Source organism: Carassius carassius, chromosome 25 (genome assembly GCF_963082965.1).
Source record: "Carassius carassius chromosome 25, fCarCar2.1, whole genome shotgun sequence".
Taxonomy (NCBI): domain Eukaryota; kingdom Metazoa; phylum Chordata; class Actinopteri; order Cypriniformes; family Cyprinidae; genus Carassius; species Carassius carassius.
Genome location: NC_081779.1, coordinates 13,259,729 through 13,283,184, shown reverse-complemented (window position 1 = coordinate 13,283,184; position 23,456 = coordinate 13,259,729). Strand labels below are relative to the sequence as shown.

General features: G+C 40.2%; 1 protein-coding gene across 1 annotated transcript; it reads left to right on the top strand.

Annotated features, from left to right (window-relative positions):
* Positions 1 to 11,930: 11,930 nt before the first annotated feature.
* Positions 11,931 to 17,774, top strand: LOC132104226 (transcription factor Gibbin-like). The gene has a single exon (XM_059509534.1). It carries the CDS (start codon positions 12,101 to 12,103, stop codon positions 16,328 to 16,330), a length of 4,230 nt encoding a protein of 1,409 aa, XP_059365517.1. The 5' UTR covers positions 11,931 to 12,100; the 3' UTR covers positions 16,331 to 17,774.
* The last annotated feature ends 5,682 nt before the right edge of the window (positions 17,775 to 23,456 follow it).

Genomic DNA, 23,456 nt, shown 5'->3' with positions numbered 1-23,456 from the left:
ATCATTGTGTTCTTGTAAGCAATGGTTACTTCCAAAGAATCGTGTCTCCACCAGTGCAGAGCTTGCTCAGGAGTGGCAGCAGGTTGGTGTGAGAGGATCTGCACGCACAGTGAGGCCAAGATTTTTGGACAACTGCCTGGTGTCAAGAAGGGCAGCAAAGAAGCAAAGTTATTTTATCTGATGAAGCTCCCTTCTGAATGTTTGGGACATCTGGAAAATCTATTGTTTGGAGACGAAAAGGTGAACAATACCACAAGTCTTGTAACGTGCCAACAGTGAAGCATCCTGAGACCATCCATGTGTGGGGTTTCTTTTCAACCAAGGGAGTGAGCTCACTCATAATTCAAGAAAAAACACTGCCATGAATAAAGAATAGTATCAAAACGTCCTGCAAGAGCGACTTCTTCCAACAATCCATGAGCAATTTAGTGATGATCCGTGCATTTTACAACATAATGGAGTACCGTGTCACAAATCAAGAGTGATAAAGAAGTGGCTCGAAGATCATTACATTGAATTTTTGGATCCGTGGCCAGGCAACTCCCCGGATCTCAGTCCCACAGAGAACCTGTGGTCAATCCTTAAAATGCCAGTGGATGAGCAGAAGCCCACAAATTGTGATCTAATCTAAACCGAGATCTAATAAGGCAAGAATGGATCGTCATCAGTCAGGATTTGGCCCAGAAGCTAATGTCCAGCATGCCAGAGTGAATTGCAGAGATTATGAAGAACAAGGGTCAACACTAAATATTGACTCACTACATTTTTTTTTGCCAATAAAAACCTTTAAAACGTATTATATACTGAGTAGCAAACTTTGAAATACTGAAGCAGCAAACTTTGCAAAACACAAAATTTATGTCACTGGCAAAACTTTTGGCCATTACTGTAAGCTAAATTTTTAAGAGCAAAGAACATTCTTGAGGATCAGATTAATCTGTACAGGCTTCAGTATCATGCAGAAAACTGTCCTCCACCTGCTCATGAGTCCACAGATCATCAATTCTGTCTAATCAGTTCTCCCTTTACAGTACTTTGCAGAATCTTTCTCATGATTTTAAGGCATGGTATTTTTTTAAAAGAAATCATGATTAAAATTGGTCCCAGTGCTAAATTTACATCAATGACCTCTACTTTCTTACACTTGACTGTGGGTGTTGTTGTGTAAGGTTCGAACACCTGTTTGCTCCCCATGATACTCTTGTAAAGCTAGAGACTAAATTTGCTGACCCTGAATTATGCATACTGAAGATAGATAGATAGATAGATAGATAGATAGATAGATAGATAGATAGATAGATAGATAGATAGATAGATAGATAGATAGATAGATTGATAGATAGATAGATAGATCGCTGAGACTAAATAAACTAATTTGCAAAAAAAGTATTAATATTAATACGATGTATGAAACTATGTGATTTAAAGATCATTAAAACAGGATATGATGCAGTCCCGGGTGATTGATCAGATGTCTATCTCTCTAGCTGTCCTGTCTCTTTCTTTCTAATCTCTCTTTCTTTTGCCTATCTCTCAATCTCAGTCTTTTCCTCACCTTCAGACTCTGTCACAGACTCTCTCGCCCTCCCCCTGTTTTTTCTTTTCCTGTTCTATCTCTCTCTTGCACTCTCTCTCCCCCTCACTCTCTCTCTTTCTCTCTCTCTGTCTGCTGGAAGTTAATGAGCCCAGCTCCCCCTGGGGAACACACACTTCCTCTGCTAGAGACAGAGGAGAGAGTGAGTGAGATTACACAGTGCAGAGAGATTGAGCGAGAGAGAGACGGCAGAAAGTGAGAGATGGTGGGGAAGAGGAGGGGTACTATGGGGAGATAAGGGAGGAAGGAGAAAGAGCGAGCAAGAGAGAGGGAGACAGATATAAAGAAACTGAAGAAAGTGAGAGAGTGGGGGAACAGCAGAGGTACTGAAGGCCGATAAGGGAGGAGAGAGAGAGAGAGAGAGAGAGTAGGAGGGAGTGGAATTTTCTGGATATGATGATAGAGGGAGTGTACAGCAGAAAGATGGATGAGTGCACTACACACTCCCATCCTGAATGAGAAGGAGAGATTTAGACCATGGAAACAGGGAATGAGAGACAGGGATAGCGAGTGAGCGAGCGAGAGAGAGAATGAGCTGTGCAGGCTAAAAAGAAACAGATGCTTTTGAATAAAGCCCCTGTGAGAGAGAGAGACTGTGAGTGAGAGTGAGAGAACACATGAAAAAGTCAAGGGAATATCTGCATATGTGCATACTAGTGTGCGAGGCACAGACGGATAGGACGAGAGAGCACATATGTGTGTTTTTGAAGCAGGTCTTAACATGCTGTCAGTGTCTAGAGTTGAAATGTGCACAAGGCGGCCATTGTTATTTAAACAGCCAGCCAGCAGCCCTTCTCCTTGGCAACGGGCTCTGCAGCAGCGTCTCCCACGGCAACAGTGGAACAGGGGTGCTGGGGGGGGGGGGGGGGGGGGGTCAGGAAGTCAGGGCCGCAGTGGAGAGGCCCCTCTACAAAACACTGGCCTCAAGGTCTAACTCAGTATGTGTGTGTGCGTCCGTGTCTATGGGATGTGTGTGCCGTACGCCCATAAATCTGTATGTGTAGGGTGTGTGTGTGTTCTCAAGTGCCGGCGGGTGAGAGAACAGCTGTGCATTAGACACAATCCAGAGAGGGATAGGAGGAGCTGGGTTAGATATACACTAAAGCAGCCAGGTTTGTGTGCAGAGAGACACACCGGCTGAAATTATGGTGTAATGCCACGTTCCAGGAAACCCGTAACCCGTGTTTTTCCAGACTTCTACCTGTGAAAGTGCACTGGAACGGCAGTCAAACCTGTGACTTCCCACCCATGAACTTGTACTAGATCGATGTATTCCCAGTTCTGCGCTCTGACGTCACATAGCACACAAAACAACAATGGCAGCCCTTACGGATGCGGTGTTTATGCAAGTGGTACACGGTGAGAAATAGACTTTAAGACAATATAACATTGCAATCAAATTATTAATCTAGCTACCACAATTCCTTGCGCTCAGGGAGTTTGGCGTGACTTGCCTGGAATGAGTCGTGGTTTGAAGTCGTGACTTACGGGCTTAATAACCTGCCTGGAACACAGCCTTAGTATGAGCTGATTGATTGATGGCATGGATAAACACAACATGAGAAGCAGATAAATATGAGTTGGATTATGAATTAGAAAGAGAGAGAGAGAGTGAGGTGTGGATGGAGTGAGTAGACAGAGACACAGGTATGTAATGGGGATTAGAAGAGGTCAAGGTTTTGCTGCTTAGCCCCTGCTGGTAGATGTTGTAACTACACCATCTGGTTATAAAAAGTATATTTCTCCACTGGCTGCCATACAGAATTAGCCAGAATTTAAATAAATAAACAGAAACAAAAATAAACAGAATTTTGTTAAACACCATATAAATCATTAATATTAGATTTTTATTGTATTAGATTGCCCAGTTCTTTTTGAAGGGCTCTCTAAAACATTTTTTTTATATTATAGTTCACGATAATGTCTGTAAAATGAATGAATAATGTCTCCCCCAGCACCATGTTGGTAAATAACTACAAGAATAACAAAGTAACAGAAAACAAAAATAACTGAAAGTGGCTGACACAGAAAACCTTGCACATTTAAGTTAAAAATGTCCATTCCTGTTCTTTTTTTAAAATAAGGATGATAGTGATTGTTTTTGAATTGTGTTTTCTCTACTCTCATATCTTTACTCAGCTTTACAGTTCTGTTTTCTTGAGCATTTCATTCAAATGTTAAGTGCGAATGACTTGTGCTAAAATTAAGGTATGCCATGTGTGGTTTAATCAGGTGTACACACAACAGGTATGCCCTTGTTTAATTTCTTGTACCTGAAATCTCTTTTGATTTAGCTGTTTAGTACTCAACTAGATTAAATGACCACAATAAACTGGTTGTGACCACACTTATAACTGCTGTTGGATAGCTATTCCCAGCTGTTGCAGTGGTCATATGACCAAGTGGAGGGGCGGGAGGTCAGGATGGTGTAGTCTCTTCTCCTCTTAAAATAAGCTAGTAGACAAGCACAAAAAATAAGGAAAGCAAAAAGTAAAAAGAAAAGACAACAAGTAGAAGATATGTGCATGCATGTGTTGTGTGTGTGTATTTGGCTGGGCTGAGTGTTGAATGCAGTCTCTGGTGATGAAGATTATAAGTAATTTCCTGCAGCTGAGGACGGGAGAGAGTGTTCAAGTAATAGAAATCGAAAGAGAAAGAGGGAGCGAGTGAGGAAGGTAGAGAGAGGAGAGGAGGAGGGAATGAGAGGTTATAGAGAGGGAAGAGGAAGAGATGCAGGAGATATTAAGAATGCAGATTCTCTGAAGAAGAAACAAGTTTGAGATTGAGACTGAGGAATGATGGAGGCACTGAAAGCAAATGAGGGAAACCAGAAGAAAGACAGTGAGCTCATGCACACTTAATTATGCTCCTCCTGATATACCTGCGTTCATTTGAATTGTAAGGCAGCATCGCATGCATCTCAATTTCCCCCAGAAAACTTGTCAAAAAGAAATGTTGTTGAAAAATACTAATAAAGATTTTTCAAAAGAAATTGATACTTCTGTTCAGCAAGGATGTATTAAAAGTATAAAAAGTGACCGTGAGGACATACAGTATATATATGTCCTCACGTATATCAACATTGGTAAAAGGTAGAAATGTTTCTAGAGCAGCAAATCAGCATATTAGAATGATTTCCAAAGGATTTGACACTAAAGGCTGGACTAATGGCTGCTGAAAATTCAGCTTTGCCATCACAGAAATAAATTACATTCTGAAATATATTGAAATTTTACCCTTTTTTTTTTTGATCAAATTATTGCAGTCTTGGTGAGAATAAGACACCTTTTCCAGAAACATTAAAATATTTATCAACCCCAAACTTCTGAATGGCATCGTATATTTATGGTTAGTAGAGTATTGTGTTGTTTGAATACACTTATATTTAATTAAATTGAGAGTCAAGTCTTTTAGGCACTTAACACTGTTTATATGACATATTGAGTTCCTGCCTAATTGAGCTTTGCAAATCAATCAGGGGTTTTCAAATTATAAAATAATAAAAATTAAAAAAAAAGAAAAAAAAGAAAGAGACAGAAATTACAAAATATATTTTAGGCAAACTTAGCATAAGCTTAAGACATCAACACATTAATTGTACACACACTTTATGTGTCATTCACACCTATACATATTTGCTCTTATTTCTCAGGAAATCTAAAAACATCAATAACACTTTAGAATAGAGAACATATTTTAACTATTAACTGAGAGTTTTCCCCCAACAAACTCCTAATTTGCTGCTTATTAATAGTAAGGTAGTTGCTAAGTTTATTAGGTTTGGGTTATTAATGGATCTAAAATAAGGCATTAATATTTGCTTTTGTAAGTAATAATAAACAGCCAATTTTCAAATAATATGCATGCTAATAAGCAACTTAAATGTTTGAAATGTTCCTTAAAATAAAGTGCTAGCAAAAAATAATGTGGTCTGTCACATTGTTTTTATATTATTATTAGAATTTTTTTCTCAAATACTAAAAAAGGGATATACTGTATACATTAAAATATATAGCTGTATTTTAAGAACACAAGGGGATCATCATGTTTTGGGGTACGTGACACAAAAAAGGGTTAGTAAACCCCTGACTTATGAGGTTTCAGTTAGGATGCTGACTATGTCGGCAGTGAGGCAGCTGACTAGGTTCTGAAACAGAGCCATTGTGTGTGTGTGTGTGTGTGTGTGTGTGTGTGTGATGACAGCTGTGTTTCTGCAGAGTGTCACTGGAGTTGTCTCTGTGGATCTTATGACCCACTTCTACCTCTCTCTAACTCTCTCTCTCTCTCTCCCTCTCCCGTTCCCCTCTTCTTCATTTCCTCCCCCCACCTCCCCCTCTAAGCTTTCTCCTACATTCTCTCTCACCCTGTCTTGCTCTAACTTTCTCTGTTTCTCTCTTTCTTTCTCTGTCACTCGCCCTCACACACTGTCGGGGCTGCTGCCTGTATCTTAGCAACAACTGCACTCTCATTTGAACTGAGTGAGCCCTAACACACCCACTGACACACAGACACACAGTTGTGTAAACACACGCACACACACTCGCACAAGCACTCCTTTGCACTCGTGTAAACAAACACTTATCTAAGCACAAACTCTTGTGCAAACATACTTGCACATCGCACACAAAAAAGTTGGTTGTGAGATACAGACCAGACCTTGCATGTGTGTGCATTCATGGGTGTGTTTGAGCATGTGTCCATGATTTAAAGTGTTTTTGGAGTACATCAGATTATTGCATCTTTCAGGATTTGTTGTACCTGTATGCCATAATTAATTTTATACAGTTCAGAGGAGAACAAGATCACTTACACTATGTTTAGGATCTATATTTACCTATTCATATGATTTTCTATTGTTTACATTACAGTTATTTCCCCTTCATGGCTTTCTTGTCATGAATTAGGCTGTGATTGGTAGAAATTTCATGAGATCTAAAATAAATACCATTCTGACCATTCAGTCTTTTTGCAGGATGAGTCAACTGATAATCTTGTTTTGAGCTATGGTATTTGTTTACAGCATGGCTGATTTTTCCAATGGACAGGTGCGGGCATCATTGTAGACTTTCATGACTGTCATTGGACAGTGAATCTAAAGGCAGCTGTGTGATTGGCTAAATGTTACCAGCTGTTTGGATCCCATGGGGTGGGGGGCATTCCAGTAGTTGAAAGGATTGGATCAATGGAGAAAGAGACAAAACGTGTGTGGAGAATCAAAAAAGCATAAAAGCGGAGGGAAACAAAAAGATAGAGCTGCATAGTCAAATAGAGTATTTAAAAAAGGTGAAACTACAGAAAGGGGTTAAAGGATGGATTTTCTCAAAAGGAGGCAAGGGGGAGAATATAAGTAATAGCTAGTAGAAAAAAGCAAAAACAATTCTTAGACCAAATTTTGTGTAAACTGCTCACCTTTCTGAAGTTGCACTGTCCAAGAGCAGAATCAGCAGATAATGTTTTACAGTAAGGCATGGCCTCTTTTGTCTCCCTTAAGCTCATTGTTAATAGAGGATTTGTTGAGTATTAGGGTTAAAAGATTTTGATTATTATAAAATGTTACTTATGATAATAGTAATAGAAACAAACCAAAAAAAAGGAATTATTACGTTGAAATTACAATTCTGCCAGATAATGTGTTTAATGATTAATTAATAAAAATAAATAAATAAAATCAGTCATTTAAAAATGAATTTAGGCATCCCAACATGTATGAAATGGTATGAAAAATGTATTTGAATTTTGAGATGTGGCAAAGATTACATCTAACAGTGTTATTAAAATTATAAATGTTTTTAATTAATACTTTAAGTGAGCAGATGGCAAAAAGAAATTTGCATGCACAATTAATTATTCAATATTGTTTAATTGTAAATACAAAATCTGTAATATATGCCAATAACCAATATGATACAGATATGTTGTGTAATTATGTAAAACAAATTGTAAACTTAAAACTTTTAATAAATATTAAATTGTATATATATATATATATATATATATATATATATATATATATATATATATATATATATATAAAAACAAATTACAAGCAAAATATTACAAAACTGATTTGCTTCATGTTCCATTTATCTTCATGTTACCATTAACCTGTAAACTGTGTAAACATCACAATTTCTCAATCCTAAAGTGTCATTGCCTCCTTGTTTCAGTTATTTACCACACACCACTAGTTTGGAAAGAGTGAAAGCCACATTTAATTAGTAAACAAAGCAGACAAATGCTAGCCTCACTCATGTCTACTCTCTCTCTTTTACACACACTCTCCACTGACTTAATCCAGCTCACTAGTCTGTCCTGGCAGGCAAATATGTCATGGTGCCAGAACTGTGAGAGAAGAGTAAGAGAAGCTCCAGACATTCAATCTCTTTCTCTCAAACACTTAGGAGGAGGAATGTGTGTGAATAACTGAGAGACTTTGTATGAGCGATTTGGTGTGTGCGTGACTGTAATTAAAGAACTGTTCTGCAGTTGTGCTTGTTCCTGTCTTCTGTGAGACTGATGCTTAATTAATGAGTGGTATTAATTAGAGAAAAAGAAGGAGAGAGAGGAGGTAGAAAGCAAATTTAAAGTGTGAACGAATTAGAGAGATGGAATTTAAGGGTGATCTAAAAGCTATATTTGTTTGTGTGCGCCTAGCTGTTGACCATCAGAAAACATAATCTACATTTGATTCAAGATTCAGACACAGGACAGGACTGGCTGAGATTTAAGCACACATGCTTATTAATGTGATTATCTGATATTCCTCTCTGCTTCTTCGCTATATGGACTGGACTTGACCCTTGTAGTTGGCATTACAAGTTAAAGGGATAGTTCACCCCAAAATAAATATCATGTCATCATTTATTTCATGTCGTTCCAGATCTGCAAGACATTCGCTCTTTTCCGAAAGATATTTTGGAATATGTGTGTGTTTGAAACATTTTTTTTGGTCTGTTTATTGAAAGTCAATGAATGAAAGATATAGAGGTTTGAGATTATATGAGGGTGAGTAAATGATGACAAAATGGGTTTTTATGTTTCCAGTTAACAGTTACATCATGAAATGGCACCTTGCCTATGCTAAATTTGTTCAAATAATATACTTCATCTTTCAGCAGATTGTTGACATTTTTGCAAGGGAACAAACATGAAACATGAATAGACAAATACTTGATTAAATTGTACCATACTATTTAAGTGTATATTAATGTTCTGAGTAATTAGCTTGTTACTTGAAGTTATTTAATCAAATAAATGTATTCACAAATTTTTTTAAGTGAATTTGTGATAGATTCAGGTGCCCTGCACAAGATCCCAGGCCCTATGTATAGGCAGTCCTAATGCCCCCCCCCCCCCCCCCCCCTGAAAATATATATTCCAGACTTTTCAAGGGCCCTCTCTTCCTTTGGGGCTCTGGTAATCAGTACTGGTTTTACCCCCAGTCCGACGCTCCTGGATAGATTGTATGAAAGCAATACAAAATAAAATGCACTATAAAATAGCTAATTCATGCCGTCTGATTCCTGCTATGAGTTCTTGTGTGGTGTATGATGAGCATGTAAAATTGATTAGATACGAAGCCAATAGATGCCAGGCATGACAATCAGCAAGTTGATCTTCAAAGACCTTGGTGCTCTTGTTTTCAGTGTTCGAAATAGTGTCAAGGAGATTAAGGCCTACAGAGCGGTAGTCAGCATCACAGGATGTGGCCATTAGAGGAATATTTCACAACAGAATACTTCAAATATTAGAAAAACTTCTTCAACTGACACTCAGATTCAAGCTGACCTTCTAACACAAGATTTCACCATCTATTCCCAGCCCAATGAAAGGGTAATAAGTTTGAAGTCCCGGGTAGACCCCTCTACTGAGAGAGACATAAGTGCAGGATATGAACATGCCTGAACATGCCTTAACAGCAATCCGTCTGATGACCAAGATCAGACTATTTTGGTATAGGACATCAATATGTTGAATGACAACAAAATTTAGCTTTCAAAGAGGAGGAGAGTCAAACACAGGAGAGTTTCATTGATGTTTTCGAATGTTTTGTTGCTCTTGGCACCATGAACATGTGCATGGTTTCAAGATGTCAGGCAAAGACTGAAAAGTTTTGGAGAGCACTTTTGAAAGAAGTGTCAAAAACTTGGTATTGAGTGAAAGCCATGGGCCTTCCATCACACACACAAAAATAATAATTGTTCTGAAGCAACCAGCAATGTGTTCAGATCTAAATCTCTCTGAAAACCTCTGAGAAAAGAAAATTGTGAGTACTGAAATCTGGGAGAACCGAAGCACAAGAAGATCAGGCCAAACTGGCAAAACAGTAGTGTGGGAAGCTTATCCATGGCTCTAAACACTTGATTGCGGAAATTCTGTTTGTGCCACAGAATATTAAGTGTATGGGGGAATGCTGTTTTGTTTTCTAGGTGGGAGAAATAATTATGTGCAGCAAATGTAAAGTTTCAGCAGCTATGTGTGAGTTATGTGCAAGGTTGCATGTTTTATGCATATTTGTCTCTGTATCATTGTCTTCAAGAATGCAAGTGTGGCAGCTTGTTCGGCACCATGTACTGTAGCACATGTTTCAGGTTCCCTCGCTCACTCTCTCTTTCTGCACTTTCCCTATCGTTGCCAGTTAGTAATAAAAACCATGTGTAGCAGACTGAGAGATGGATAGAACTGTAATGTGTGTGTGAGAGTCCAGCTCCTGGACTTATTTACGTCACTACAATGTTTATCACAAATGAAATTCAATTCTTAAAGGAATAGTTCACTTAAAATTAAAATTTTGTCATCATTTATTTGCCCCGATCTCATCTCGATCCTGTGTTGTTCTAAAAGGAATTTGAGTCTAAATCTAAAGGCTTCTGTTTTCTGCATGAAAGGTTTTGTGCATAAACAAAAATATTATATAGCTTCAGAATACATTGAATATAGCACATGTGTAGGCTGTATTTGATTGATTGATTGATTGATTGATTGTGGTTTATGCAGTATTCTCTTTTATTTTGCCTAAGAATAAAAATAATAATAGAGAGTTGTAATATGGGACGGGAGTGAGTAAATTGTAAATATGACAGCTTTTCTTTTATTTGAAAATAGTTTGCATGCACTGATCTACTTTCCTTTATTTTTCAGGGTGCAATATGAAAAAATTGTTTTTTACTCTAAATCCCCCTATTTTATTCATATATTCTTTCATTCATCCATCCATCCATCTCTTTCTTTAGAAACATTACATCCACTTCCTCTCATCTCTTTGCTGCCCCCTGATGTCAAGCCCCAACTTCTCTGCATTCTAGCGTTTTCTCTCCAGGTTATATTTTTGTGTAGCTCACCAATATGTTTGGGGGTTTTATGTATTCATATAGGTGTTTATTTATTTTATTTTATTAATTTTTTTTGTGAGGTGAGAGCTGAAAAATAGACTTGTTGAAAGTGTTACTTTTTTATTTAGATATTGCATTTTAAATTTAACTCTTTTCCATATTTGTTTACTGGCCCAAATTTTCAACAAGTTAAAATGCAGACATTTTTTAAAATAATTTGATGATTTTGATACTTTGCATTAAAATATATGGAAACTATCCATGTATTTTAAAAACAATGATGGTGAGGCCTCATGACACATCACACAGTAAAACTAAATAATAAACTGTGGCAGGCAAACCTTTCCTCATCAAATACTTTTTTGAATATTGCACGTTAAAATGTAAAAAAAAAAATTCATTTCAAATCTCATTTCTCGAGTTTATAGATGATAAACCTCTTACCTCTTAATTTGTAAATTCAGACTTTGCACTAAGGCTTTTTGTGTGATTATTGATTCTTGATTATTGCTAGTGATCACAGATATTAAACTGTATTCAAGACTTTGCGTGCTTGTTATTTTTAATTTTTCTGTTCTAAAGTTTACTTAAAATGCTTTAAATTGCCAAATGTAAAACATATAAAACAGCTGCCTATCCAGTGAGACATATGTCGTATTGCCATAGTGAGGCCTGCAATCTATTGCATTGGAAAGGAAAACTATGTAACCATGGTTACCGCTCCACTCATATTCTATTGCCATGGTTACAACTGTTCTGTAACTGTATCGCCATAGTGACAAGTGTCCTTTCGCCCACAGGGATAACACAAAGCATGGCCGTAGCAGCAGACATGGTAAGAACAACTGCAGTTATTTCAATAGGATTTTCAGCTTTGTTGTACAGTATTTGTTTGCATTCCTCTACAGTAAATAAATATTAACATTTTTTTTTGTGTGTGTGTTGTCCCCTTTTCCCTGGGAAAACCTGTTATCTGCACTCCTGAAAACTGTGGACCTCAAGACTGTGTAAAGCCTGATGGTTCAATTCATTCTGGCCAAGAATAACAGTGAGAGGAAAGAGATGAAACAACCTACAAGCTGAACTGGACCCAGCTCACAGTTAAACCTAACACGGAACCATCACTGACACATTTATATAAATACGAAGATCCTGATCTACAATTTTGGGGGTAATGAGCCGTCTGTCAGGTCGCCTACGCTCTGGAGGTGTTCGTTTGACTTGTGAGGCACTGGCTGACAAAGACTGCAGTGATGATGAGGGCCCCTCTTTATGGGAGGGGGATGAAGAGCCTGGGGACACATCTGTAGGACCCACTGATTCTAATCCAGCCAGCTCACTACATTACCGCTTTTATTCACCTTCCTCTTTAGCTAATGGTCTGCGGAACCATGAAGAGCAACTTCGATGTAAAGCCAGGAAACATAGGCAGACAGATTATGTGGAGCAAATACACACACAAGAACAAATGCTCATTCAGCAAAACACACAGCCACAGATGCACACAACACAACACTCACTCACAAGCACACACCTGCAGCCTCATACCCACATTCCATTGGATACCCATATGTGGATGGACACAAACATGTTAACAAACAAGTGCACACAGAAAGGCATGTGCACGCCTACAGACACTGGCTCCTCAGTTATGGAGCTGGACCCTTCCCTTATTCCAGAAGACTTGTCTTTACCTTCCAAGACTGACACACATAATATACATGTTCTGTCACCCCCTTTGTTACACACCACCCTAACCCCAAACAATTTGACACCTCCTCAATTCAACCCTTCCACTTTACTCAAGGAGGAGAGAGAACACAATTTGACATGTAAGCCAGAAATGGATCACACCAGCGACCTAGACCACATTCGTATAATAGGTCAAGCCAGTGTAATGACCTCTGTGGAGGCTGAAAGGAAGTATACCCTGCGGAGCTCTGGTCGGCCACGTTTCCCCTGCCATCTTCGTAAATCATCCCGTTTACGTAGAGCTGCTGAGGAAAATATGTTCAAAAGAGAAATGGACCAAAATGATGAAGAAGAGGAGGAGAATAGAGTTTGGAGAACAGAGGACATAAGACCAATGGAGGAACATCCCCCAGAGGTGTGTGATGCTGCTTCATCATTTGAGGTTTTATCATCATCAACTATACCAGCAGGTGTTACACCAAATCATAGCATGAGAACATCAGAAGGAGAGGGCATTGTTACTCACCCCTCAGTAAGAGGGAGGCGACAGGGACGTTATTTAGGTGTGAGGAAGATTGTGGTAAAAGTAGCCAGAATACCTGTTCACATGAGCCGACGACAGAAAAGCTATAAGATCTCATCCCTGGAGCCTGTGTGTACTGGACCCCGTGGGGAAGGGGCCACAACAGGTGAAGGGCCCGAGGGAGTTGTAGGAGGTGAGCCAGGACCTAATGTTTCAAGAGAGCCCACCGCACTACTCCGCATGAAGAACAATGGAAAGAGTGTGATGGTGATGTTTCCGCCAGGAGAGCTTCCTGTAATCTTGAAGAGACGCAGGGGACGCCCCCCTAAACAGGCATTACCAGGACAACCTGACATGCATGAGACCAGAGTGGGTGCAGCCAGTGCTGCAGAGCCCAAAAAAATTCGGAGGCGGCGAACAGTAAAGCTACCGTCTCCACAGCCCTCATATGTTAATGATACCAATGATGTTAAAGTAGAATATGCAGATGTCCTCTCCAAACTGGCCTTCTTGAACAGACAACCACCCAGCACAGGCCGCTGCTCTCCTCCACGCTGCTGGACCCCAACAGAGCCTGAAACTTTCCACATACCACCAGAAAATCCATCACTTTCCACTCTTTTGCACCGCCTCACAGGATTCCGCAGGAGAGGTGGTCGGGCAGGCTGTATGGGGAGTAGAGGAGGGGGAGCAGCTGGATCCTCTGATTCCTTTAAAAGGTCATTCAGTGATTTTTTTGAAACAATTGGCAAGAAGCGGAAGGTCCCTGCATCTGAACCAGGAACTCCTCGAAAAAGAGGCAAGGGTGTTGCTGGGGGAATAAGTAGGGCAGCTTTAGGTGGCTCTGCACAAGGTGAGAAGGTTAGAAAACGCAGATCACGAAAGAATGGGACTTTAAAAAATGGTCCAGGTGCTCAAGAGCAAGATTGGCAAAATGAGAACAGTAGCTGGATAGGGAAAGGTGACAGAGATATTACTGAGAAAACAAGCAGTTATCAGAGCTCTAGTTCCCCTCGTGGAAGTTTTCAAAGTAGTGAGGCTAGTAAGGGCGGGGTGTACCACAGCCCCGGTGTGAGAGGGGTAGGCAGTGGAGAAGAGTCTCAGGGAATGTTTGCAGGTTATTTTCGCTCTCTTCTTGATTCTGATGACTCATCTGACCTGCTAGATATCTCTATGTCCAGCCCTGCTGGGCGCCAGGAAGGTCGTAAGCTCACCCCAGGATATGAAGGTAGCAGCCCTGGTGCAGCCCATCGTTGGTCTCCTGCCTTTCCCAAAAGAAGTCCTAAAGGAGCAGCCTGTCTTGGGGAAGGGGCACCATTACCCTCACCCCAAACTCAAGGCAGCTCGACAACTAAACCCTCATATTCATACAGTGTTTCACAGACTTCTCCTACCCCATCCTTCCCTAAATCCCCGGCACTCTTGCTTTCCCGTTCACCCAGCTCTCCACATCCATCTGGAGGTTTTCCTCAATATCCACCTAGTTATAGTGCTGGGGTTCCTCAAGGAGGAAGCATTTACCCCCTCCCTCAACTGCAGCAACAACAGCAAAGACCAAGTGACTGTAGCTTTACACATGGCACAAAAACTCCCTCTGTTCCCAATGCACAGTGTCAGATGAGTTATTCCAACTACCAGGGTTCTGCCAAGCGCAGTTATAGTGGATATCCATGCCCACCCCATTCAACCATACAGCGAGGGGACTCTGGCCCAACCTCACCAAGTGGAAGTTATATGTCAATGTCAAAGTCTAGCCACTATTCCTTATCCTCTTCTCCGCCTGAGGGTTGCAGACAGTACACCTCTACAGCTCAGTGGGGATACAGACAAGGGGGAAATAACTGGGGTGGTGATGCATATGTTACTCATCAGTTTCATGGTTACCCTGAATATGGGGTAGCTGGAACTGGATTAGACTCCAAAGACATTCTGGACATCTCAAACTACACACCCCAAAAAGCCAAACCACGTCCTTGCCCTGACACACTCTCTGAATCCTCCTCAGATTCCTCTCACGCTGGTGGAGGAGGCATGGGTGTTATGGGGGGAACATTTCGCCCAAGGGATGTTCCTATGCCTGAGGGTCAGTCTAGTCTTTCAAGCCTGGAGAAGCTAATGCTTGACTGGAATGAAAATTCGGCAGGCCCTTCTTACAACTGGAGTCAGAATGTACTATTCCAAGGGGGTGCAAAACCAGGCCGTGGGCGAAGAAAAAAGTCTGAGGCACACAATGAGAAGGAAGCATGCTCTGTTCCCCCAGGATCACCTGCCAGCCCTCCTATGCAAGGGGGAGGGCCAAAACGTAGTGCTACAGGTGGGAGACAGCCGAGAGGAGCCAGAGGCAGGGGAGGATTCTCTCCTTGTCAAAGAGATCGTCCACCACCACCAAAAACCAAATCTCAAAAGCCTTCAGCCCCATCAGGGTCAGGACAGATGGGTTCAGGGGGTGTATACCAGGAAGCATTGGACTACTATAGTGGAGATAGTAGTAGCCTGTCTCCTCTCAGCCATGCCCCAGAGTCCTGTGAATACCCCTCTCCATATTCTGTCCATACTTCTACTCCCTCCTCAGATGAGAGATTTGCTCATGTCTACCCTCCAGACTCTGCCTCTGTATCCCCCAGTTTATCAAATCAGTCAGATGCCCTAAAGCAGTACCCTAAACCTGGTCCTTCCTCCCAGACTTATGGGCATGCTGCCAGGACTTTTAGCCCAACCCTCTCGCCAACCCCTCGCCTCTTACCACAGTGTGGTTCTGCCATGAGTCCGCATCGGGTCCCAAAAGACCAGTTCTCCCAGTATGATTCCCCCAGTTACAGTGGCTCTCCCTGCTGGTTTGGGCAAGGAGGAAATGTTGCTGGCAGTCCCCAAAACTATGAGGAACAGCGACCATCAGCAATCTCTTTGCCCTCCCACAAACGGGACATGTCATTAATGGTCTCTGGGATGAGAGTTCCATCCCATTCATCCTACCCTTCCCCTTTACAAAGAGGTCCTTCCATGTCAACTTCATGTGTGAGTGGAACTCTGGACTCTTCCCCACAGCACGAAGAGATGGGTTACCATGGTAACTTGGACAGCTATGCACCCATTGGACACCGTTATGCAGCCCAAACAGCCCGGGGAGGGGTACTTTGCCAGCTTCTTGACCAGCCCAGTGAAGAAGGCTTCACTGTCACCAGCCTGTAGTTGGGATTATCTTGGCATCCCTAAAGAGGTAAGACATTAATTATGGGACATAGCTCAGATGACTGCAGTATGAAAAGTAGATACTTAAATGCTGCCATAAACTATATTTATGTGGTAACGTAAGTTTTTGTCAGTATGTATTGATACTTATGCTAACCCTCATTTGACTATTCTTTTTTTCTTGACAGATGAAATGGACAGTACCCTTTTCATATTTTTAATCTTTTTTTAAAGATAAGCTTTGGAAGACACTTACTGAGACTGAAGAGTTTCAGAGATATGGCTAAATAAAGACTTCTCCAGCAGTGACAATCAAGATCCAAACCCATCCACATGGACACACACAGAAACACATGCACGAACGCAAACATACAATGTGATCACAAAACATTCACATACTTGCGTATACTTTTCATATGCTGACTTGCAACTGTAAATGCACACACAAAATAACTAATATTGCTATACAGCTTGAGCTAGGGACTTATTATAGAAAGAATGGACACTGCTAGTTTCACGAAGAAACCAATTTGATGAAATGCAGGAAACTCCCTTTCAGAGTGCAACTGTGCAAATGTGATTCACCCATACCCACATTTCAGTGATGCCCAAAAACTAAACTAATGTGAGAGACCACACAAAAGGTTTTTTGTCTACATCCTGGTCCCTGTTTTAGTCTCAAAGCCTCCTCTGATTTTGTCGCTGGGGAGATTACTTAATCCTAAATTTCTGTTCTCTCCTTCAGCATCTATAAATGGTGACTGCACAAACTCTGCCCTCTTCTTACTTTTAAGTTAAACATTTAAAAAAACAGCATTTGTACATAAGCTACTCAAATGGTTCCATCACTTGAGGAGCTCACTGCTTTGAAAACAACTGAATCTCAGAGTCCTGCTGAAAGAGACATACATTAAAGCAGCAATGTCATGACAGTGTTTTGGAACTGCTGGAAGGACACATGAGGGAAATACCAATTTTATGTGGCTTTAAATTGTTCAGCTTGAGTTTGTGCAAGTACAGTTTAAGTAATCTTTTTTATCAGTGGCCTGGTCTGGTCCCACAGGAATGTGTCAAAATTTGATCCCTTCAACCGTCGCTCTGGATCTGCAACATGGTCACTTTGTGCCCAATATCCAACTCTCATTTGTGTGTTTTTATCACAACAGGAGGACAGACACCCATGCACTGCCCCTGAATGATTCTGTCCTTGTCAACATGTTAAGAGGCCAGGGCACTTTTCACCCTGGATTTGATGGCCTGGAACTCAGGGTGTGGACAATGCATATTCGCCTCCTCTTTTTCTTTCATCCCTCTGTTCGTATTTCTTGTGGTCTGCTGTGTCGTACAGTGATTTTTTGTGATGAAATATTGTATCTGTCTATTCCATATACTGTATCTGAGGTGGAAATATTTAAATACACATTCTGTTCTGATCATTGATTAATTTTGTCCTGCCTCTACTCTGTGGTTGGGGAAATACAATGAAAGTGAAATCAGATCCAACGGTGGCCAAGCAGGAAAAATAAAATGGGTAATTATCACCTTCACTAAAATGTTTAACAAAGTTTCATATCTCATTCAGATAACAGTCCAATTAAACTTGATTATAAAAACTTTACTCGTCATATGATGTATGAATGAGTGTGCGATATGAGCATGATCATGGTTGCTCTCTCTTTTTTATCATTTTTTATCCTGTGTGTGTGGTTTTAATGCCTATTTTGCATTCCGACCTATGTAGCACCACTCAGGCGTTTGGAACGAGACAATTGTGCTTTTGGCATCAGACATTCTAACTGGAGATCAGATGAGGACACAAGCAGAGATTTGGGAGAGAGAGAGAGAGAGAGAGAGAGAGAGAGAGAGAGAGAGAGAGAAAAGATTGTATGGGAATTCAAAGGAAGTCATTGAGGAAGAAGGCTATGAGAATTTTTACTTTTGTGGTAGGTTTCATTCCATTTTTTCATTGATCAGCTTGTTTGTAAATGTGTGGCATTGGAGTGTGTGTGTGGGGGGAGGGGTGTATGATACCTTAAATTTATTATACTTTTGCTGCCCCACTGTGTTGAGAAAGTGAAAATATTGGACAATTACAACACAGTATCTGCAACAAATCGACCCAAGGGATTTGAACTTCTAAAGACAAATGTTTGGCTTTTTGTCTATTATTATATTAAGGTCTACACTGATGCATGGAAAAAAAGAAAAGAAAGAGGCTCTGTTCGTCACTCTCTGTACATTCTCTATGTTGAGTCAGTTGCTTGATAGTTGTGTTGCCACTGTCTGGCTGCAGTTTCTTGGTTATATATGTTTAATAATATATATGCAACAAAAATGTGCTTTGCAGCACCTGACAACATGCATCGGTTTGTCATATTTTTTCATATTATTTCATTGTCCATTTGCATTTACAGAAATACAAAAAACTTTAAAGATAAAATAATATGTAAAATAATATAAATGTTGGCTGCTTGTCATTCTAACATCAAATCGAGCCAACGTCTTCATAAACACTGCCAGTTTCAGATATAGCGCACATTTACATTTAAATGCAATTAATATGCACCAGTGCTATACCCTATAGCCTTCCAGACTGTTTTTTTAAATCGCAATTATTGTTATGTTACAATTTTTTAGACGGCACAAAAAAGATTTACGAAATTTCAAAAAAGCCTACAACATAGTGACTCCATGTGTAAACAATGAGAATAGATCTTCAAAAATAATGTGTTCATCCAATCCGCCATTGCTTAAGCTGTCAGCAAATGTAACGTTAATTGTTCTTTAACAAATCACATAAGAAAAACGCAAAAGCAGGTACGTGTTTTCAATGGGAAAGCGACGCACAAGACACTAGGAGTTCGATTTTATTTGTTTGTGTTTTCTGTTGTACAGAGACACCGGCTTTACAGCAAATTGACCTTTTATTTGTGGATGAACTAAATAAACTAAATTCCTGGCCACTGTGGGAGTGACCACTGGCTGCACACTTCAGAATCCCAGCAGAGCTACGTCACGATGGTATTACTCACCTACTGATTTATGAATAGTGTATATTTGGACATCATACCCATTTGACGCGCTGTTCTCTCTCTCTCTCTGTCTCTCATACTACATAGTAGTGAAATGTGTTCGTCCGCGTGGGTGGTGTGTGCGTGCGTGTCTGTTTGAGTAAGTATCTGGCTGCGCGCACATGTGTGGGAATGTTCCACTAAATCTTTACTGTTCTAATTTATGTCCCCTAAACCTCTCATTTTTTTGGTTTTTTATTAAGATATTTAGTAGCCGTTTTTTTATCGTGTGGAATATTGGGAGGTGCAGGCAAACATTGCCACACATAGTAGGCTATTTGTTGACAGACTGTCCAGCCGACGAGCATTCATTCCCAGTGCCCTCAAGCCAAAGAGTCTGCGCTCCCACGGGACACTCCAAACTCGAGAGAGGGATGGCCGCTTGTAATTTTAGCGGATTGCGAGGCATTTCCCACAGTATATTTATTATAGGTCTGCCGGTACTGCTAGTCCTAACAGTGCCACGCGCGCATATAACACGAGCGGGGACAAACCTGCTTTACTCGTCGTAAGCATAGAGAATAGTGACAGATCAACGTCGTCTGAGGTTAGAAAAAATTAAGGGGATTTGGAAAGCGGCGTGTTGGATTCGAGACTGACAGGATACCAGGACGAAAGCCTGAAGAACGCCAGGTTATCTCATATACGCTAGTGATGCAGGTAACTTTCGTATCTTTCAGTTTTAGGTGGAGGATCCTCCTGACATGCACTTCAAGAAAATAAATTGAACTTGAAAACGGATAGAATTTTATTAAGAATAGATTGCCCTATTGTAACTTTTTATCTAGAAGGTCTGGAAAACGTATATTTGACTTGGCAAAATGAACGGGGATCCGTTCTGGACACTTTAACATGGGAACAAAAATCTTCTAAAATAAAGTCTCACACCCTTTTTTCTGTTTGTCTCACTGACCGCCCCCACCTCAGCCTCCCCCAGAACAGTGAGTTCCTCAGTGAGTCATACACCCCTTCCTCTAGTCTAGTGTCTCCATGGTTACTAAACAGGGTTGTTGTAGGTTTTGGGAGAGGCTCCATTTACAACAGCCAAGGTTTTAAATGTTCTCTCTGTTCCTTTTGTTCTCATGCATATAACCTCTGGTTTTGAAAGGGCATATTCAGTGACCCCAGATGAGCTGCAACTTCTCTTGCCTGAAGCACTGCACACGCTCACACAGTTTTTACAGTGGCTATTGAATGCCTGACCCACCTCCACTGCATCCCTATATTTTACAGTTTTTTTTTAATGTGCATCTGAAATTTGGCCAAGATGAGACAGAACATCATGTTTATGTGTTTACAGGCCGTGGCTAGAGAGCTGATACTGCAGCCGTGGGCATCAGACTGTCTTACATAACGCTATGGGACTGCATAATATAAAAATGGACTGTCACTTCCAAAGTGATATATTTGGACATTTTAAGGAAGACCTTTTTCCTATCACACTCTGCATCTGGAAATCAATATGCACACTGTCCTGTTCACCCAGATGTTTTGTGCATTAACCACTGGAGGGCAAATGGGGTTGTGTGGCCTACTCATTCAGGTAAACATAAATGTTACAATGCACCAAAAAGACACAGCACAAAATGCTTATTTAATTGAAGCTTCCCCTAAAAAACACAAGAATCGAAGTAGCGAAATATTATTTTCTTCCATATTGTGACATACATCCTGGTGAAATTAATAAAGGAAAAAAAAAATGTAGGGGGACTTGGTTCTATACAAGCTTGCAGTCTATAGAGTGCAACAGTCCGGTTCTGGAAATATCCCTTTTTATTTTCTCCATAAGGCAACTGATTTGTAATTATAACAGACCTACTTTGAGCTACGAGGCTGTTAATAGATGCCTTTGTTGAAGCCGTTAGCCCCCATTATTTCAAATATTTTTCCTTTAATATATTTGTTTAAAGTATTTGTTTAATAGTGAAAATCCTGGTGAAAACTATATTAGCTATGATTCTGCAAAAACCTCGTTTTTGTCTTTAAGTCTGATTTTCAAATACTTTTGTGCTTTAAATCAAATTTGTAAAGTTGTGTTTCCTTGTAGCTGGTTGGCTTGATTCATGGCTTTTAACTCTTAAACCAAGATTAAAAAAAAAAAAATCCCTATTAGAAAAATGAATGGGAATATACGTCCGACACCAAGGCTGCTGAAAAAGTTGGTGGGTATGGCAGAAATTAAGCAGAGTAAATGATTTTAGAAGTCTGGAATATCTCACTAGAAATAAGTTTATTTCAGCCAGTTAACTAAAAATTTACTCTAAAAATAAATAATTATGAGGTCCAAAAAAAATGCATTGAAGATTAATAACATACATTTAGGAAAAATACTGTATATCATCTCATCTGAGATCTGTTAATATTTTTGTATGCTTGTTAGTGCTATAAACACTAATTCCCGAGGTCTGTGTATAAGGTGGTACCTGATCTAACAGTCTCTTCTGTTTTAACATTAGGGATTCAATAAACAGCCAGCACATTTCAGACCAGGCTTGTTTATTTCAAAGAATGATGGCCATTTAGGTATCCTTGTTAAGCTGGAAGGGTGGTATTTGTTGAATATAATCTCTAGAAGAAAAAAAAAGCTGAAGGTTGTCCCATTCTGCAGCTTTTTCCCTCGATAAGTCATGACTGATGCATGGAAACAGTAATTGGTTGAAGTGTTCACAGGGATCCTTCAGGCTGTTCCAAATTAGTGGAATCTTTTGCCTGTATCTTTGTAGTCGGGATGGGAAGGATGCTGTGTTTTAGACACAATGGTGTATGCAGGGTGTGAGGTTCATCGGTTTGACCCTGGCAGTCGAGGGAGTCAAGAGCCTGCATCTATTAAGAATCATCTGGCTTGGTTAGACTGGAGAAATCCATGCCGTCATGCAGGCCTCATGGGTAATGTACAACAGCCTGCATGACATTAGGGACTCCCTGTGCCACACCATGGTATCTACAACCAAATAATCTCATTTTAAGATTCTCTTAAATGCATTTGTAAATCGAAAAATAATTCCACACTCACTGTCCAGTGCTGAATCAGTAGTGAATCACCACCTTATGTAGGCTACTTAAGTCTGGGTTCACTCATGGGCGTCCTCACAACAGTGACTCATAAGATGAGTTGCCCTTCAGGGTATATGTTTATTATATTTAATCACTGCTCATTAAAAGGAAAAAAAACAATATATTTTTATATAAAGTATAATCACTTGCTTTTTGTTGTTGCTCCCATTATGTCACATTCATTTAGTGTTCTGCTTATGGATTTGGAGAGTGCTGAATGGTGCACAGAAAGCGGGATTAAGGATGGAACTCTCAGAAAGATCAATCAGCTCATTCTGACCATTCATCTGCAGTGGGAGGGGTTTGAGGTGGGTGGTGCTGAAGAGGAGGTCCTGCGTTTCTGGTACAGTGTACTGAGAGCCTTCCGCATCTCAGGACTCCAACTCGTGCATTCGGCACAGAGCCCGGGACACATAGTTCTGAGACACAAACTGGCCAACTCTCACAGCTCATACACACTGACTGGGGGACAAGCGAGTAGACTAGATAGCCAACTGCAACATCACTGCAAAAGACACTTAGATGCAGAAGCAAAACTCTGAGTGTGTCCAAGCCAAGAGTACTTTAAACTAAAACAGCATTTTTTTAGTTAGGTTGACATGTTAATGAATACAAATATGCATGATATTTTTAAGTTGTAAAGTTGCATATTAGTATTATTTTGTTTCTTTCCACAGGCTAATAAGTGCCGTCTAGTGGTTGTGAACAGTACTGCAGTGATTAAATCTCTATCTCTATCTCTATCACGCTGTGATAATCCTTTAACAGCCATGTTAAATTAACGTCATTTTTATACAAAAGGACTACGTGCAATATTTTACAAGTGAGTTGTTTTATATGAAATAACCTGTACACAATAAAATGTTTATCAGAATTGTATTTGTTTTTCGGTGAGTAATGAAATACTGGGCTGCATTCGAGTCACAAAAAATGCTAAAAGACAAATCACGACATTCCTTGATCTTTTATCACTTTCTCTGGCTTTTTCTCCACTGAATTTC

Bases quoted from the DNA above. Each gene is read 5' to 3' on its own strand.
- LOC132104226 (XM_059509534.1), top strand. From the start codon at position 12,101: ATGAGCCGTCTGTCAGGTCGCCTACGCTCTGGAGGTGTTCGTTTGACT.